Source organism: Apus apus, chromosome 18 (assembly GCF_020740795.1).
Source record: "Apus apus isolate bApuApu2 chromosome 18, bApuApu2.pri.cur, whole genome shotgun sequence".
Lineage (NCBI taxonomy): Eukaryota > Metazoa > Chordata > Aves > Apodiformes > Apodidae > Apus > Apus apus.
Genome location: NC_067299.1, coordinates 11,302,084 through 11,317,623, shown reverse-complemented (window position 1 = coordinate 11,317,623; position 15,540 = coordinate 11,302,084). Strand labels below are relative to the sequence as shown.

The window sequence follows — 15,540 nt, the reverse complement described above, 5'->3', positions numbered from 1 at the left end:
AGGAGTGCATGCAGGGGTGTAGGCAGGTGCTTGACCAACCAGGGTTCACCACACACTTGCTTGGGATGTTCTGCTCCAAGCCTTGTCCCATTGGGGCAGCAACACCAGCTGCCAGGAGCTCCTGCCTCAGACCCGGCATCTCCCTCTGACTGTGGTCCCCAGGGTGTCACAGAGGTCCCTGATGTCACTCCCCATATAAGGGACACTGTGACTGCCTGAGTTCATTGTCCCCCCAGTTCCCACGCACATCCTAAATGAAAGCCTGACTTACTCCATTCCCAGCCCTGGGAATAGCGGCTGGGGGGCTCGGGGGTCCAAGCCCTGCCAGCCCCTGTCCCCGAGGTGTGACTGTGCCTTTCCCGAGGGCAGGGTGCTGCGTCCCCCAAGGAGTTTTACGCCAAGAATTCCCGCTGGACCGAGGGTCTCATCTCCGCCTCCAAGGCCGTGGGCTGGGGTGCCACCGTCATGGTGTAAGTGCCACCCTCACTGGCAGGGGGGAAGATGGCAGGGTCCTGCTGTCCCCATGGTGAGTGGACTGCGGTGGCAGGAGGGTGCTCCAGCCCCTCTCTCATCCTGCAGTGATGCTGCTGACCTGGTAGTGCAAGGCAAGGGGACGTTCGAGGAGCTGATGGTCTGTTCCCGGGAGATCGCTGCCAGCACCGCTCAGCTGGTGGCAGCCTCCAAGGTAGGAGCCCAGCCCCTCTGGCCATGGTTCAGGGTGACCCTAGGGACACTGCATGGTCACCCTGAACCATGGGGCTGGTTTTCTGCTCACCTGGTGGGGCGTACACGCACCCCTCCTTGCTGCCCCACAGGTGAAGGCAGACAAAGACAGTGCCAACCTTTGCAAGCTCCAACAAGCTTCCCGAGGTGTCAACCAGGCCACAGCTGGTGTGGTGGCCTCCACCAAGGCTGGGAAGTCACAGGTGGAGGAGAAAGGTGAGTGTGGGGCTCCAGATGCATAGACCTGCCCTGAAGCATCTACTCTTCACCCCAGCCAGCTTTGGTTGTCTGTGGCCCAGGGGTCCGTGCCTGTGGCTGCCCCTTGCTGCCTGCATGTCCCTTGGTGGCAGGCCCTGCCAGCAGCACGGGAACTGCTGGCAGTTCCGAGGTGGGGAGCAAAGCTCCAGAGGGTCTGGTGGTGTCTTTCTCCACAGACAGCATGGACTTCTCCAGCATGACGCTCACCCAGATCAAGCGCCAGGAGATGGACTCACAGGTAGGAGTTTCCCCCATGTTTTGGGAAGCACCCACCAGTGCCTCCCTTGGGCTAATGAGAGGCTGCCCAGGCTGAGGGAGAGGTGAGTGCCAGACCCCAGGCAGCAGCAGCAGCTCACAGAGGAAGCCTGAGGTGTGAAGGCAGCTAGCCCAGAAGCCATATGTAGTTGGTCCTCAAGCCTTCCCCGATGCTGTCTCCACCGTGGCACAACAGCCCATCACTCCCTCACCCCTTTGTGCCCCCTGGGCTGCCCCAAAGCACCCACCTCCACCCAGCACGGGGCATCCCCAGGGAATTGCCTGTCCCTGGGTGCCCACATGGGTTGCTCTGCCTTCACCTGCCTGCACAGGGAGCACCCACTGGAGCTCCATCCCCTCCCTGGACCGCTTGCTGTGACAGCACTCACGGGATGTACCTCAGTGGTCCTTGGGCTTGATGCCAAGGAGATAGCACCCGTGAGAGGGGGGTGCCCAACCCCCCACAGCTCCTGGGTGCTGTGGCAGGGTGCAGGGTGGCCATGGCATGCGTGGTGTCCTTCAGGTGCGGGTGCTGGAGCTGGAAAACCAGCTGCAGAAGGAGCGGCAGAAGCTGGGGGAGCTGCGCAAGAAGCACTACGAGCTGGCAGGAGTGGCAGAGGGCTGGGAGGAGGATGGTGAGTGGATCCCAGTCCTGCTCCGGCCAGGAAGGAGCAGGGAAGAGGGGGAGGCCCTGACTGCACTCCAGACAGTGAGTGGGCAAGGGTCTCGCTCTGACTGGCACAAGCAGAGCCCCAGTGATACCTGGCACATGTGGGCAAAGCCCTGACCTGTGCAAGAGGCTCCAGCAACCGCCTCGCCCCTGAGCAGGGTGCTGGGGTGCTGTGGGCTAAAGACCTCCCCGAGCCCCACCCTGGGGGGGTTCCAGGGGGATGCTGGGGGCACCGTGTCACTCCACACTCCCTCATCCTCTCTCCCCATTCCAGCTGCAGAGTAATGCTCGAGGTGGAAGCAGCCTGCAGGGAACACCCTGGCAGTGGGCTGGGGCCCAGCTGGGTGCAGCCTTCTGAGAAGATCCACAAAAAGCTGGTGCAGAAGCCCCCCCCCCCCAAGCACCTGTCCTCCTCATCCTCCCTGCCAAGAGCCGCCTCCAGCTCCAGAGCACCCTGAGCCACCGGCCAGACCCCAGGGCTGGAGCCACCTGACACCAGCCACAAACTGCCTGTATTTATTAGAGCTGCTTCGGGTTGGGGGGGGAGGGAGGGTGGTCTCCGGGGGGGACTTTAACCCTTTAGTTTTGTGTTTGCACAGATTTTTTGGAACTCTTTGAGCCCAGCTCTGGCTGAGCGAGAGCGGTGCAGGTTTCTTTTGCCTCTCGCTGCTTCTCCAGCCTTAACTCTGTCCCTGGCTTGGCGTGAACATCCACCCCCTGCAAAGGAGCCTGCCAGGGGCCCCGGAGGTGCTGCTGGGTTGGGAGCCAGCTTTTGGGGTGCTCCTGGGCTTGGTGCTAAGTGTGCTCCCCTCTCCAGTGGGGGCACCAAGTGCCTTTGGTCACTGCAGGGTTTGGGGGGGCGTTCCCATAGGACAACCTAGCCAGTGAGACCCTGGTGCCAGCAGCAGCACTGGGAGCAGCTGGCAGTGAGGAAGGGAGTGGGAGGGGGGCAGTGGGAGGGATGCTGCCAGGAGCCCCACCACCCCAGGTCCCCAAAATGCCTGTCCTGCCCTGGAGCTGGGCTGCCCTGCCCCGACAGATCACTGTGTTCCTGCCAGCAATAAACCCTCCATGAGGTGCTGTGTGTGGGTTGGGGCAACCCTGTTGCCACCACACAAGCCACCAGCTCCTGGGGACAGGGGCTGGCTCTAGAGCAGCAGCACAGAGGGTTTGTGCGGCAGCCGGGGTGCCCCAAAACCAGAGCACCCCAAAACCAGGGTTAGCAGCTCCTGCTTGCTCTGAGTTGGTGCCACCCTCTTTGGTGCACGGGGGACCAGTGCTGGCATTGCCACGGGGCTGGCACTGGCCAGGGAACCTTTGTGCCTTGGAGCAGGGGGCTCGGAGGGCAGGGCAGTATCTGCCGGCTCCGGGCCTCCAGCTTGTCCCTCTGCAGCTGCCGCCGTGGCCTTGCCAGTGTCCATGCAGGGCCAGGGTGTCCTTCCCAGCCTGGCAGCGCTGCTGCCTGCACCCTGCCTTCCACAGCTGCTGCTTCCCAGGGGGGAACAGCTGGACCAGCCCCCTCAGGGTGCTGGAGGGGGCAGGATTTGGCCTTTCTCCCCTTTAGGAAGTGGTGGCATGGCCCAGAGGGGCAGGGCTGTCACCACATGCTTTCCCCAGTGACATCGGTCAGCCCTTGGGTGCTCTCCAAGCAGGGGGACCCACCTCCATCCATCCCCCCGCCGTCACCACGGCCTCAGGGCTGCTGAGAGAGCACAATGTCACCGCGCAGGGACCACCCTGGTGTCCCTGTGTCCCCCAGCACACCCAGCCTGTCGGGGACCTCAGGCTGTACCCCAACCTGCGCCTGCTCTCCAGGCTGCAGTGCCAACCATCCCGTTCCCTCAGGACCCGGGGAGCCCCACGGCCCTCCCCACTCCTCTGTGGGGGGGTCTCCTCTGCATAGGGGTGCCCCCAACTACCTCAGGGCTCCAGGCAGGGTCGGGGCCAGGGGGCAGCAAGGGGGGTCCCAGGGCCTTGGGGATGGTGGCACCACTCTCGGCTGAAGCCGTTTGTCCTCCTTTTTGTATCGTTGGCAGGGGGGACTGTCCCCCCCGTGGTTCCCAGCACTGGCAGCTGGTGGTGGGGACAGCAGGGGGGGGTCAACCCACTGCAGGGGGGGTTGATGATTTTTTTTTTTTTTCCTTGTTCTCATTGTATAATAATAATTACCATGTCGTGTGTTTTGGATTTTTCAATAAAGCCTTTAGGACAGTCTAGCCAGTTTGGAGGGTGTCACCACAGAGGGCCCTGGTAGGTGTGCTCAGTGTCCCCAAAAAGATAGCTGGGGAAGATGCTGTAGAGGTGACCTGGGTGATGTCCTGCCAGTGATGTCCCCCTCCCAGCTCTGTTCCCAGGGCTACCCTGCACATCACTGTTGTTCCAAGAGAGGGAGCCAAGGCATGGTCCCTTCTCAGCCCTGAGAAACAGGGGTGGCTTTGGCCTCCCCACCTCTTTGATCCATTCCTGGGGGGGGGGTGACACTGCTTGTCCTCAGCCCTGCTCCACAGAGCCAGGCTGGTGGTGGGGGCACCCTTCTGCTGGAGCAGGGGAACAGGAGCTGGCCACACAGGCCACGCTGCACCTGCTGGTGGCAGGTGACAGGTGTGCTAGACTGGGACCGTGTGCCCAGGGGTGTCTGCAGTGCTGGGTCAGGTGTGGCCAGGGCTGGGGTCACGATGGGTCCTGCGGGGACACACAGATGTGTGTGGGATAGGGGGACACTGAGGCTGAAACTGTGTGTGAGGCTGTAGGGGACGGGACAGGGCCACGGGTATCGGGAAGGGGGAATGTGGGGATTGGGATGGCAATAAGGACAGTGGGTTTGGAGTGGAGATGGGGAAATGGGAATCTGGGGGTCAGAGAGATTGTGGGGACAAGGAGCTGGGGCTGAGGACAGGAGGACACAGTGGTTGAGGTAAGAGGCCCAAAGGTTTGGGTGGGGACACAGGATGAGACAGGGAGGAGTGAGCGGGGGACATTGGTAGGAATGAAGGTTCTAGAGCAGAGGGGCTGGGATGGGGCAGAAGGGGCAGGGATGGGGCAGCAGGGGCAGGGATAGGGACCAGGGGCAGGGATGGGGCAGAAGGGGCTGTGATGGGGCAGAAGGGGCAGGGATGGGGCAGAAGCGGCTGGGATGGGGCAGAAGGGGCAGGGATGGGGCAGCAGGGGCAGGATGGGGCAGCAGGGGCAGGGATGGGGCAGAAGGGGCAGGGATGGGGCAGCAGGGGCTGGGATGGGGCAGAAGGGGCAGGGATGGGGCAGAAGGGGCTGGGATGGGGCAGAAGGGGCAGGAATGGGGCAGAAGGGGCAGGGCTGGGGCAGCAGGGGCAGGGCTGGGGCAGTAGGGGCAGGGCTGGGGCAGTAGGGGCTGGGATGGGGCAGCAGGGGCAGGGATGGGGCAGGGATGGGGACCAGGGGCAGGGCTGGGGCAGCAGAGGCAGGGCTGGGGCAGAAGGGGCAGGGATGGGGCAGAAGGGGCAGGGGATGGGGCAGAGGGGCAGGGAACAAGGGGCGGGGGCGGTGCCGGATCAGGCCCCGCCCCCCGCAGGCCCCGCCCCCCGCAGGCCCCGCCCCCTTCCCCCGTCAGGCCCCGCCCCCCGCGCAGTGCATGCCGGAGCCGCGGCCCGGCGCTGGGATGGCGGGGGCCGGGCCGGGCCGGGGCCCGCGGGGCGCGGCGCTGGGGCTGGCGCTGGGCCTGGCGCTGGGGCTGTCCTGCCTGCTGCTGCGGGGCGCGCTGCTGGTGGCCGCGGCGCTGGGCGCGGCGGGGGCCTGGTGCGCCCTGCGGCCCGGCCCGCCCGCCCAAGCCGCCGCCAATGGGCGCCTGGCCTCGGGCCGGCCCGCGAGGGCCCCGCCGCGCCGCCTGGGGTAAGCGCGGGAGCGGGAGGGCGGGGTGGGCGGCCCCGCGGGGCCCCGGCGCCGCTGACCCCTCTTGTTTCCGCAGCGTCCCGCCGGCCGCCCCGCGCTGTTCGCCGCAAGCCCCGCGCCGCCGCTACCCGGTGCCGCAGGCCCGGGGCACCGCGCTGCTGGGCCTGCCCGCCGCTCGCCCGGAGGGCTGCTGGCCCCGCAGCTCCCCCTGGGCCCGCCGGGCCGCCCCGCTCCGCAGCCCCGTCACCGTCAGGATCGCCCCGCCGGCCGCTGGCCTGGCCCGCTCCCCAGCGTGAGTACGGTGGGGATTGGGAACGGGGAGCGGGAGCGGGCCCGCCTCACACGTGGGCAGCACCGAGGGAGCTTCGCCTTGATGGGACTGACTGGGGGTGGGGGAACCGGTTACCGGGCCCGTGCTGCGGGGAAGCAGGCCCGGGCAGAGGACACGGCTCCCGGCAGTAGCTGCTCCGTTCTCATTCCCAGCACTGCGGAGGTGATGGTGTGATCCGGATCTCCTGGAGACACTTCATGGGAGAGCCCTGTCTCTGCTTCCATGGGGGCCCTGGGTGGGGGGGGATCTCCCCGTGGGGACCGCAGCTCACCTACCACCTGCTTTGCTTCACCTCACAGCCTGGAGCAGCTCACTTCGCCTTTGGCCTTCCCGAGCCACAGCCCCGATCCATGTGCGAGGGAGACAGTGCTGAATGCCATCAAGGAGAGCAGGAAGAGGGCTGTGGAGGAGGAGGAGGACGACCAGGCTTTTGGGAACGATCAGGAGAGCAAGAGGAGGTCAGCCAGCAGTCCAGGTCACTGCTAGAGTGTTGGGAAGGTTGCAAACGGGGCTAGTGCTTCAGTGGTGACAAATGGGTTATGTCCTAGAGCATGCCTGGCCCAGTGGGACCAGGAGTCTGGGCTGGAAAGGTGCTATGGGATGTGAGCTACACAGAGGAAACGCAGCCCATCACCCAGCCCTCTGGGCTGTGTTGGAAGGTTCTCCGAGACTTCATTTTGTCCTTGAGATCAGAAGGATGTGGTTTAGGTTTTTGTCTGGGCAAGCTTGTGGGTCAAACACGTTCCCCTGTGTTGCTGAGGTTGGGAGAGGCTGGGATGTGGTTTGGGGAAACCTGGCAGGAAAGGAGCTTCTGTCATCACCGGGGTTTGCAGACTGGTAGGCAGGGTGGGAAACTCTGGTATCTGCTCTAGTTCAGTGTCTCTGTGCTTCAGTCAGCCCCAACTTCCAGGAGAGATGGGATCCCCCAGCCTTACAGCCCCAGATGGAAGCACCGTGTGTTTCCTTTGTGCAGTGTAGCCAGTAAAAGGAGATAAAAACACGAGGGTAAACAAGAGAGACTATCTTCTTGTATTGTTAGTCAAGGTCAGCAATTTCCAGCTCTGAACCCAAAGAAATGAGGGTGCAGCTTCTTTGCCTGTGCCCTGGGAAGGACAAAGCACAAATCCTGGGTGCCAAGGTCTGCCCAGGCACAGTGCTGCCTCACCATCCCTCCCCCTGGGCTGTGCAGGGGCTGTTGCCCTCTTGCCCCTCTGCCCCCAGGGCTGCCTGCCTGGCCTGGAGCTGGGCAGCTGAGAGGCCACAGAAGGGTCACTGGGCAGTGCCCATGTGCTTTGCCCCACGTGCTGCTCAGGAACTGCAGCTCGAGTGGCCCCAGGATGAGCAGTGGTTTGTAGGGAGCCAGTGGCTGCCCATCCTCCATCACTGCACTTCCCTTTGAATCTTTACCTTGCCTTAGTGGATCCAAGCCCCACAAGAACTGAGCAAGATGACAACAGGATGGGTGCAAAGACAGGATCAGCTTTGGGTTTTCCTTTATTCTGTTGGGTTTTCTTTAACAGTAGCCAGCTCTGCTACAGAAGCCAGTTTTGAAGACATTAAAGTCTTGCAGGCATGAAGAATGCTTGTAGGCAGAGAATTCTGTCACATTTGAGGGCGGAAAAGAGCCTGTGTCAGGTGGAGAGTGCTGGATCACCCCTGTGATGGGGTCAGCAGGCTTGAGCTTGAGGGAAGCCCTTGGGCTAAGTGGGGAACTGGAAGTAGACCTCCAGCTCTGCTTTGCAGCAGGGTTTGCTTTCAGACTTCAGATTTTCACTGATTCATTGTGGGAAAGGGGATTTGGTTTCTGAGTCCCAGCAGTCCAGGGTGACTAGGAAGAGGTTGGAGATCTGAATTTGGAGCTCAGGTCTGTTGCTGAAACAAGCTGCTGGGTCTCTGAAATGTTTTGGCTTAGAGTGATGGATTTGAGCAAAGATTTTGTTACATCAAAATCCCTTTACCTTTCAGGCAGCTGGTGGAGCTACTGGCGGTTGGGAGGAGGCAGCTTAGGGTGAAAGTCAGTGGGGGTGGGAACAAGGGGAGAGAAAATCCAAAGCAGGGGGTTAATGGGGAAAACATTTGTCGTGGGGATTGGGAAATAGCAAGGTTTGTGTTTTCTCAGTGCTAAGCCCAAGGGAAGGGGTCTTCTCCTGAGGCTGGGAGAGGGCAGCCCCTGTCCCTGCTGGCTCTGCACTGCCCCAGGCTTCTCCCCTCCCGCAGGCGCCACGACAGCAGTGGGAGCGGGCAGTCAGCCTTCGAGCCGCTGGTGGCCAACGGTGCCCCTGCCTCTCTCATACCCAAGTAAGTGCTCACCAGGCCAAAAGCAGCTGCTGGGAGTGGGGTCTGAAAGCCTACGGGCTCTGGAAAGAGCACTTGTCTTTTGCTGACAGAGCCCAGCTCTGGGTGATAGCAGGAGAGGCCGTAACAGTGCCTGCGGTGTCGCCCTGAGGGCAGGCTTCTGTGCTGTGCTGCTGCACCAGCCTTTTTCTGAGCTCTGCACTGTGAGGACTGGGGTTGGCTTCCTCCACCCACCCTGCATTGGAAGGACCTTTTAAATTTAAAGGACATTTAAAGGGGAAAGTGTCAGGGAACTCATAAAGTCTTCCTTAACCTCCTCTAGGCCTGGCTCTCTGAAGAGGAGCCTTGTCTCACACTGCCTGGATGACAGCTTGAACAAGAGGTCCCGCACCTCTTCCATCAGCTCCCTCAACAACACGTATGCTGGTGGGATCCCCAGCTCCACCCGCAACGCCATCGCCAGCTCCTACAGCTCCAGCCGGGGCCTCTCACAGGTGGGAATCGCGTTGCCAAGGGCAGCACCAGAGCCAGCACAGTGGGGATAGACTGTCCCCTGAGATCGCCCTGTGTATCTCAAACCTGGGCACAGAAGAATGGGGTAGTAGGGGGGTCTCCAGTTCTGCTCAGCCAGGCAACTGCCTGGTTTCCTCTCCTCCTGGGTTCGGAGGCTGCCCAGCCAGCAGCAGCAAGCAGCTGTGTCCCAGTCCCCAAGCTGAGCTGCCATCTCACAGTGCTTGTTTCACACTGAAGCAAGGAGGCTTTTTTTTACCCCTTCCTTACGTAGCTAGTCTGCTAGGGTGGGTAGATCCAGGTGAAAAGAAAAATTTAAAAAAAAGACTTCGTGCTGCCACCTTTTGAGCCAGAGTCAGCAAGTATTTGAGCCATGCAATCCCACTTTGACTCAGGTCCCCTCAGCAGCTGCTGAGCTATTTAAAAACACTGCATAGATCCTGGGTCGGGCCTGCAGATGTGACAGTGGGACAGAGCCATGGCTGATGGAGCTCTGCTCTCTGTGTGGGGAAAGGTTTCCCCCAGTGTGTATTTGTAGAGAAAGGTTTAATCTGGCTGGGATGAGTCTGGAATCCTTGAGGTGGAATCAGTCTGCTCTGAGCAGTGTCTTCCATCCCTGTCCTCAGCCAGGCTGTAAGGAGTCTGGAGGCTTCTTACTCCCAGAGTAGACTTGGTTTGGGATGGCCAGGCTTTTCCTCCACAGATGTGGAAGGGAGTTAAGCAGGGCAGAAGCAGGAGAGGCTGAGGGCTTGTTAGCCACAGCCCTGGGAGAGGGGATTTAATCTGTGGGTAAGTAGAGGGTGGGAGGCTGTGCTTCCTGCCAGCCCCCACACTGAGTTACTGCTGGTCTCTCTTTGCCTTCCAGCTGTGGAAGAGAAGTGGTGTGAGTGTGTCCCCACTCTCCAGCCCAGCATCCTCCCGCTCCCAGACACCGGAGTGGCCTCTTAAGAGAGCCAGGTAAGTCACCACTCGCCTGGCGAGCGCCCGCTCCTCACTGCAGTGCCCTTCCCAGCCATCCCTGAGTCCTGCTCTCCACCAGAGCCAGGCCCCTTTCTGGGCTGTGGCTGCTGGGTCACGCACCACTATGTAAACACCCTTGTTGTGTCCATTGGTGTTCCTGCTGCCTCCTTAGCCTGTGGTCCCAGTGGCAGTGCTGGGCTGTGTGTCCTTGCCCTGCTCCCAGGCTGGGTTAGAGATCTAAGGGCTTGGGTTTTGGGCTGCTGCTGGGGCCTGGGTGCCTGGTTGCCAAAACTTTGGGAAGAGACAGGCCCTGGCTTTTGCCAGCTCTTCAAAATCAGTTCAAGGAAGCTCCACTAATTTTAGCACCTGCCTCAGAGGAGGACCTGAGCTCATGTCAGAACTAAAGGTGACACAACTAGCCACCCTGGCGATGGGGTGGGTCCAAGCCAGGGACCTGTGAGGGGCAGCAGCTCCTGTCTGGGGCCTCCTGCTGCTGCCCCAAGGCTGTGAAGGGTGTGTGGGCTCAGCAGCTTGACCTTTCTGGGATCTGGGGGAGTGGGGGTCAGCTCCTCTGCCTGGAGCTGCTTCAGGCCAGTGTGGTGAGGGTGTAGTTGTCCTGAAGTCTGGTGTTTGGTGGAGACAAAGGAACATACCAGGGATCCTGGAGGGAGGGAGTCTGTAGCATGTTCAATCTTGAGGCCTTCGGCTCCCAAAGCAGATTCAGTTTAGGATGGGCTGCACTTTGTGCTGCACGGAATGTGGAAGGGAGTTAAGGGGGAGGGGGCCAATCCTGGAGGCAACCCTAACTGGTTATCCCACTTGCACAGGGAAGAGGAGTTGCATCGCTCCAATGCTTCCACTCCAGTGAAGTCGAACAAGGAGCTGCAGACAGAGAAAGGTGAGGGTTGGTGGGCCCCAGCTCTGCACCCAGGGTGGATGGGCCACCAGTGCCAGCAGGTGGCGGAGCAGGAGGTAGCTGCAGTCTGCAGGTGGGATTGGCTTGGGATGACACCTGGGAACTAGATGCTGCTTCCAAGGCAGTGGCACTTCTGCTGCCTGCAGCAGGTCCCTTGAAGGAATTTCCAGGAGATAAGCCAGGGGTGCTGGGCAGGCACATGGGGGCTGGCTTGCAAGGGGGGTACCAGCCCCCGAGCCAGCACAGCTCCAGGGGTTAGCCCTTGGGCAAGTTCTGCTGTGGTACAAATTGCAGCACCCTGATCACACTCCAGGTTGAGCTTATTCCAACTCTTTCTCCGCTAAAATGGAGAGGAAAACCTTTGTGCTCATTGTGGATAGGGTCCTGTGGCATGGTGCTGGATGTGGCTCATGCAGGCTGCGTGGTTTGGGTGGAGGTGTGCAAGGGCCATCTGTGGAGGTGGGAAGGCAGCAGGCTCTCCTAAACAGCCTGCACTGGGGTATGTTGCTGCCAGCTGCCCTTCCAGGGCATCACAGCCTTGTCCTCAGCTTCCAGCCGTGCCCCTGGCTCTGCCCTCTGGGATGGGTCATCTGGAGAAGGGTCAGAAGGGACAACCCTGTTGGTACAAGTCGAACGCCTCCTCTGCCCAGAGCTGGTCCTGACTTGTCTCCTTCTGTAACAGTGGAGACGCCGGTGTGGAAAAAGCAGAATTCCCTGAGCCCGCTGTCAGCGTCAGGGAGCAGCGGGAAGCGCAAGCGGAAGATCCAGTTGCTGTCGTCTCACCGGGGGGACCAGCTGGCGCTGGTACGTCGCTGTCTCGCAGCCCCTTTTGCCCTGCTCTGGCGATAGAATGTGCTCACTGCAATTTCTGCAGGGCTGGGGGGAGACTGACCTGCCTGCCCTCAGGAAGGAGGCCCCGTCCTTGGCCGAGTGGGAAGTGACGCTATCCCCAGCCCCAGTGTCTGGTGGGCTGTGCGTGATTGTGCTGCCTGCTGCCGGACCAGGTAATGGCCTGGGGAAGGCCGTGCCCTCAGTGCCAAGCCGGGGGGCCAAAATGGACGGGGATCGGAGCTCCGCGGTCGCGTGCTGCAGCTGAACCACCTGCTTCACGGGCCTCGTGATGGCCAGCCTTCACCACACGTTCAGAGAGGCTCTGCCTGCTTCCCTGAGAAGGAGCTAAGCTGCTGCTGCTCTCTCTTGGCAGCCCCCACCGCTTCAGCTGGGCTACTCCATCACGTCGGAGGACCTGGATGCAGAGAAGAAGGCGGCGTTGCAGTGGTTCAACAAAGTCTTGGAGGATAAGGCTGGTAAGGACGTGGAGGAGGGTGCAAGGACTGGAAACCCAGGGCCAGGACTGGCAGGGCAGTGGGTTGTCTGTGTAGGGCAGGCTGGGGAAGCTTCTGAGCCAGTCCTGCCTGGTTCTCGGGTCTGGGGATGCTCTTGTTGCCTCCAGATTCCAGAGACCTCATGCCCAGAGTCCCCAGGGTGATGGGTGAGGTTCCCCAGGGTTGGAGCTGTGTAGTGTTCCTGCATTTTCCCTGCCCACCTGGGGAAGCTCTGCTAAGGCACAGTCAGTCCCCTGCAGCAAGTAGCAGGTCCTGATCTTTTGCTCTCCCCAGCAGATGCAGTCCCCAGCACCACTGCAGAGACTACACCCATGTCCAGGCCACTGGTGTTCACTGTGACCTCCTCGGGGCCTGCGCCCACCTCGACAGCTCCTGCCCCGGTCGGCACCAACGCGCTCCTAGACAGCCTGAAGAAGATGCAGAGCAGCCAGACTGTGCCTGTGCCAGCAGGTGAGGAGGGAGGAGGAGGAGGGTTGGCAGAGCCAGGGCTTGGGCAGAGCCAGGGCTTGGGCAGAGCCAGGCAGGCACAGGGGAGCTCCATGTGGCCTCTGTGGGAGGCAGGTGGCAAAACTCCCTGTTGAAATACTCCTGGGGGGAGAAGTTTGGGGACACTGAGCCCATGGTCCTGTTGGGAGCTGCGAAAAGCATGGAGGGCTGGATCTGGTATGGGTGGGTGCTGCACTGGGAGCCTGTGCAGCAGCTGGGTGGGTGCCTGGCAGGAAGGCTGGCTGCTGTAGGTGCCCCTTATCCCTAAAAAAGCTCTGTCTCCCTTCCCAGACTCCACTGGAACTGTGGCAGCATCCCAGGCACCTCCATCAGCTGTGCAGCTACCCACTCCTGCTGCCTCTGTGGAGCCAAGTTCTCTGCCTGTCACCTCTGCTGACACCAAGCCCGTGTTGAGCACGCCTGTCCCTGCTGCCCCCCCTGCCCTGGAGGTGCAGGCCCCGAGCAGCCTGGCACCTTCTGCGTTCACAGAGCTGGGCGAGACCCCCAGTAAGCCGCCCTCGTTTCCGAAGCCAAGCATCCTTTTCGGGGCGCTGAACACCCCTCCTGTCAGCCAGCCCGCCGCGACCACAGCTGCTGCTGCGCCCACCATGACAGCTGCTGCACCCACCACTGCCCCGGTCTTCAAACCCATCTTTGGTGCTTTGCCAAAGAGCGAGACCACAGCACCTTCCACTGCTGTCATCTCCACCACGGTCACTGTGTCTGCGAGCTCAGGCCCTGCCTCAACATCCTCCACCACCACCATGTTCAAGCCTATTTTTGGCAGCGTCACCACAGCTTCATCTCCAGCGAAGGTCTCTCCTTTCACCTTCAAACCAGCATTGCAACCGGCCTCGGCTGCAGATCTGCCAGCAGCCTCCACAAGCACCCTGTCAGGATTCACAGGTCTCCCGAATGTCATCTTCACCACCGCAGCCACAACAGCCACCACCCAGAGTTCTTCCACAGATGCTGCCATTAAACCTGTCTTCAGCTTTGGGCTCAACCCATCTGCCTCTACCAGCTCTGCTGCCAGCCTGACGGTCACTGCTGCCACATCCACCACCGCGTCACAGCCCTTTCTCTTTGGGGGCCCAACTAGCTCAGTTCCCAGCACGGAAACCAGCTTTTCCACCCCAGGGCCTGTGTTCCAGTTTGGAAAGCCACTTCCAGCCACAGTCACCACCACCACCAGTGTCCCAGGAGGCCCTGCCTTTGGTCAAGCACCTTCAAACTCGATGGCTCCTACCACCACTGTGGGCTTTAGCATATTTGGGACCACCACACTGACCTCTTCTATCCCAGCCACCACAGGCCAAGCCACATTGACGTTTGGCTCCTCCATCTCAGCTTTTGGCAGCTCCTTCAGCGCAAGCACAAAGCCACCACCATACCCTGGTGCAGTGAGTCAGGCCCCCTTCAGTGCTGCTGCTGCAGAGAGCCAGCCCCCCGCCAGCAAGCCTGCTGCTGGCCCTGTCGCCTTTGGCCCCCCGTTCAGCTTTGGAGCCCCCCCAGCCCAGTCGGCCGCTCAGCCGGCGTTCGGCAGTGCTGCCCCACCAGCCTTTGGCACCGCCAGTGCCCAGGGCTCCTTTGGCACCAGCAGCACCCAGGTGGCATTCGGGACCACCACATCGGTCTTCTCTTTCGGGACAGCCACCTCCACCACCGCCAGCTTCGGTTCCACCACCCAGACCATGAGCAGCAGCTCCGGCACCACCATCTTCGGCGCCACCCCTTCTCCTTTCACCTTTGGGGCAACGGCCCAGCCCGGCCCCTCTGCCAGCGCCTTCGGGGTCAGTGCACCCACCCTGGGCAGCTCTTCCAGCGTGGCCTTCAACTTCGGGGCTGGGCAGAGCGGGGTGGCCCCGGCAGCACCGCCATTCGGCTCCTCCCCGAGCGTGCAGAGCCAGAGCACGCCCTTCGCCCTCACCGTGCCCAGCACCCCCAGCACCAGGCCTGCCTTCGGAGGTGAGACGGGGTACACGGGCCTTCTCGGGGGTGAGCCACAGAGTGGATGGGGTTGGAAGGGATCTCTGAAGGTATTCTGGTCCAAAGGCAGGGCTGGAGTTGGGCAGCAGCTTTCCTGGCAGACCTGGCTGAGCTCCCCAAGCTTGGCAGCCTTGGGAGTACTGGTGCTGTGCAGAGGGCTGTCTCTCACTGTCAGTTTCCCCAGCCCCTGTTGGAGAGGAATCCTTAAATTCTGCTCCTTGGCCCCTCGGCATGCACCAACTCTGTGTGGTGCTGAGTCTAGCCAGGCACTCCACAGAAACCAAGAGAGTGGTTAAAGAAAGTGGTCTGGAGCTTCTGGGCAAGCCAGTGATTGCAGTAGCTTCTTGCTGGCTCTCCAGTTTCCCTACCGCTCTGCACCCCCATGGGGCCATCTCACCTCCCACAGAGCTGAATTGCTGAGCAATTACTTGATCAGGAAGGACAGAGGCCTTGTTCCACCCTGGCCTGCCAATCCCAGGGATCATCATGAACGCAAAACTTCTTGTATTAAAAGGGCTTTTCGGGTGAAGAGGCTGGTCCCTGGACATTGTGGTGGTTCAGCCTCCAAAGGGAGGGAGATCCATCCCCCTGGCTGGTGTGGCTGGCTCCCAAGGGACAGGCTCTCTCTCCCCGTTGGCCAGCCCCAGCTCATAGTGGTGTGTTGCTTTCCAGGAACTCCTGCACCCACCTTTGGGCAAAGCACACCTGTCCCAGGAGCAGTTGGCAGCGGGGGCAGTAGCCTTTCCTTCGGGACACCTGGCGCTCCTGCCTCAGGCTTCGGAGGAGTTGGCACTTCCTTTGGTAAGGACTGAGTTGGTGCTTCAGCCTTGGGGAGCAATGGGTTGTGTTGTCTCCTTGGGCTGGGAATGGTGGGTGGGCCTGGCTGGCCTCGGGGAGCCAGCTTGGGTGGTGGTACCCTCTGGGCTCTGGGGATGCA

At 61.4% G+C, this 15,540-nt stretch overlaps 2 protein-coding genes across 3 annotated transcripts in view; both read left to right on the top strand.

Moving 5' to 3' along the window:
* HIP1 (huntingtin interacting protein 1) overlaps positions 1 to 2,355 on the top strand; it is a 47,562-nt gene extending 45,207 nt beyond the window's left edge. For both annotated transcript variants that reach the window (XM_051636055.1, XM_051636056.1), the window contains exons 26-31: positions 370 to 470; positions 580 to 685; positions 816 to 939; positions 1,158 to 1,219; positions 1,760 to 1,871; positions 2,181 to 2,355. In XM_051636055.1, coding sequence (XP_051492015.1) covers positions 370 to 470; positions 580 to 685; positions 816 to 939; positions 1,158 to 1,219; positions 1,760 to 1,871; positions 2,181 to 2,191 — 516 coding nt within the window. In that variant the 3' untranslated portion in view covers positions 2,192 to 2,355. The remainder of the gene's footprint in view (positions 1 to 369; positions 471 to 579; positions 686 to 815; positions 940 to 1,157; positions 1,220 to 1,759; positions 1,872 to 2,180) is intronic.
* Positions 2,356 to 5,540: 3,185 nt separating this feature from the next.
* The window catches only part of POM121 (POM121 transmembrane nucleoporin), a 12,783-nt gene continuing 2,783 nt past the window's right edge, over positions 5,541 to 15,540 (top strand). Inside the window, exons 1-12 of the mRNA XM_051636057.1 lie at positions 5,541 to 5,770; positions 5,847 to 6,062; positions 6,401 to 6,559; positions 8,319 to 8,399; positions 8,719 to 8,890; positions 9,772 to 9,863; positions 10,694 to 10,764; positions 11,465 to 11,586; positions 11,987 to 12,089; positions 12,405 to 12,578; positions 12,906 to 14,582; positions 15,276 to 15,404. Of these exons, the coding sequence (XP_051492017.1) occupies positions 5,541 to 5,770; positions 5,847 to 6,062; positions 6,401 to 6,559; positions 8,319 to 8,399; positions 8,719 to 8,890; positions 9,772 to 9,863; positions 10,694 to 10,764; positions 11,465 to 11,586; positions 11,987 to 12,089; positions 12,405 to 12,578; positions 12,906 to 14,582; positions 15,276 to 15,404 (3,226 nt within the window). The remainder of the gene's footprint in view (positions 5,771 to 5,846; positions 6,063 to 6,400; positions 6,560 to 8,318; positions 8,400 to 8,718; positions 8,891 to 9,771; positions 9,864 to 10,693; positions 10,765 to 11,464; positions 11,587 to 11,986; positions 12,090 to 12,404; positions 12,579 to 12,905; positions 14,583 to 15,275; positions 15,405 to 15,540) is intronic.